This window comes from Entamoeba dispar, genomic scaffold (assembly GCF_000209125.1).
Source record: "Entamoeba dispar SAW760 scf_1105229457539 genomic scaffold, whole genome shotgun sequence".
Classification (NCBI taxonomy): domain Eukaryota; phylum Evosea; order Mastigamoebida; family Endamoebidae; genus Entamoeba; species Entamoeba dispar.
This window is the reverse complement of record NW_001852793.1, coordinates 1-2,020: the sequence shown is the minus strand read 5'-3', so window position 1 is coordinate 2,020 and position 2,020 is coordinate 1. Positions and strand designations below refer to the sequence as shown.

General features: G+C 25.0%; 2 protein-coding genes across 2 annotated transcripts, besides 7 other annotated features; both read right to left on the bottom strand.

The window, feature by feature from the left end:
* Nucleotides 1–3: 3 nt before the first annotated feature.
* Nucleotides 4–95: a microsatellite.
* Nucleotides 96–243: 148 nt separating this feature from the next.
* On the bottom strand, nucleotides 244–648 carry EDI_233300 (uncharacterized protein; the record flags this gene model as incomplete). The annotated part of the gene is made up of 2 exons (XM_001733529.1): nucleotides 244–576; nucleotides 601–648. The coding sequence occupies 2 exons, from the start codon at nucleotides 646–648 to the stop codon at nucleotides 244–246; spliced, it is 381 nt and encodes a 126-aa protein (XP_001733581.1).
* Nucleotides 375–420: a microsatellite.
* Nucleotides 647–781: a microsatellite.
* Nucleotides 764–946: a microsatellite.
* A 170-nt stretch (nucleotides 947–1,116) lies between these two features.
* Nucleotides 1,117–1,521, bottom strand: EDI_233290 (uncharacterized protein; the record flags this gene model as incomplete). Its single annotated transcript, XM_001733528.1, has 2 exons — nucleotides 1,117–1,449; nucleotides 1,474–1,521. 2 exons carry the CDS (start codon nucleotides 1,519–1,521, stop codon nucleotides 1,117–1,119), a joined length of 381 nt encoding a protein of 126 aa, XP_001733580.1.
* Nucleotides 1,248–1,293: a microsatellite.
* Nucleotides 1,520–1,654: a microsatellite.
* Nucleotides 1,637–1,819: a microsatellite.
* Between the last annotated feature and the right edge of the window lie 201 nt (nucleotides 1,820–2,020).

Below are 2,020 nucleotides of genomic sequence, written 5' to 3'. Positions count from 1 at the left end.
ATATAAAGTATAGTGTATAAATAGAATAGTGTATAGTATATATAATATAAATAGGATAAGTATAATAGTATAGATAAAGGTGTATATATAATATAAGGATAAGTTATAGATAAAAAGACGAGCATAGCAGGGATCGAACCTGCAATCCTCAGATCCGAAGTCTGATGCGTTTCCATTGCGCCATATGCCCATTATCAGATAAGTACATAAGTACAGAGGTGGATGATATCTAGAACACATATATCAAAAGTAAAGATAATAAAAGGTAGTAAAGGTAGTAAAGGTAATAAAGGTAATAAAGTTAATAGGGATAGTAAGAATATAAGGAAAGGAAGTAGTAGTTACATAGTATAAAACACTATAAGTAGTATAAGTAGTATAAGATAGTATAAAATAGTATAAAATAGTATAGATAATATAAAAGAATAGAGTGTACACTAAAAGTATAATAAAAGGAATATATAAGTTTAATAGATGTAAAAATATAGTAATAGATGTCATATAGATGTACAAAAAGGTGGGAACGGTGAGTATCGAACTCACGACCTTAAGATTATGAGACTTACGCTCTACCAACTGAGCTACGTTCCCTATTCAAACAATAACATAGAATAAAAACAAAAATAGATATAATAATAGTGGAAACATATAATAATAGTGTATATCTATATTAATAGGTTATAGTGTATAAAGTATAGATATAATAATAGTCTATAAAGTATAAAGTATAAAATATAAAATATAAAGTATAAAATATAAAATATAAAGTATAAATATAATAATAGTCTATAGTCTATAGTCTATAAAGTATAAAGTATAAAGTATAGATAATAGAATAGTGTATAGTCTATAAATAATAAAAATAATAATAGTATATAAAGTATAGTGTATAAATAGAATAGTGTATAGTATATATAATATAAATAGGATAAGTATAATAGTATAGATAAAGGTGTATATATAATATAAGGATAAGTTATAGATAAAAAGACGAGCATAGCAGGGATCGAACCTGCAATCCTCAGATCCGAAGTCTGATGCGTTTCCATTGCGCCATATGCCCATTATCAGATAAGTACATAAGTACAGAGGTGGATGATATCTAGAACACATATATCAAAAGTAAAGATAATAAAAGGTAGTAAAGGTAGTAAAGGTAATAAAGGTAATAAAGTTAATAGGGATAGTAAGAATATAAGGAAAGGAAGTAGTAGTTACATAGTATAAAACACTATAAGTAGTATAAGTAGTATAAGATAGTATAAAATAGTATAAAATAGTATAGATAATATAAAAGAATAGAGTGTACACTAAAAGTATAATAAAAGGAATATATAAGTTTAATAGATGTAAAAATATAGTAATAGATGTCATATAGATGTACAAAAAGGTGGGAACGGTGAGTATCGAACTCACGACCTTAAGATTATGAGACTTACGCTCTACCAACTGAGCTACGTTCCCTATTCAAACAATAACATAGAATAAAAACAAAAATAGATATAATAATAGTGGAAACATATAATAATAGTGTATATCTATATTAATAGGTTATAGTGTATAAAGTATAGATATAATAATAGTCTATAAAGTATAAAGTATAAAATATAAAATATAAAGTATAAAATATAAAATATAAAGTATAAATATAATAATAGTCTATAGTCTATAGTCTATAAAGTATAAAGTATAAAGTATAGATAATAGAATAGTGTATAGTCTATAAATAATAAAAATAATAATAGTATATAAAGTATAGTGTATAAATAGAATAGTGTATAGTATATATAATATAAATAGGATAAGTATAATAGTATAGATAAAGGTGTATATATAATATAAGGATAAGTTATAGATAAAAAGACGAGCATAGCAGGGATCGAACCTGCAATCCTCAGATCCGAAGTCTGATGCGTTTCCATTGCGCCATATGCCCATTATCAGATAAGTACATAAGTACAGAGGTGGATGATATCTAGAACACATATATCAAAAGTAAAGATAATAAAAGGTAGTAAAG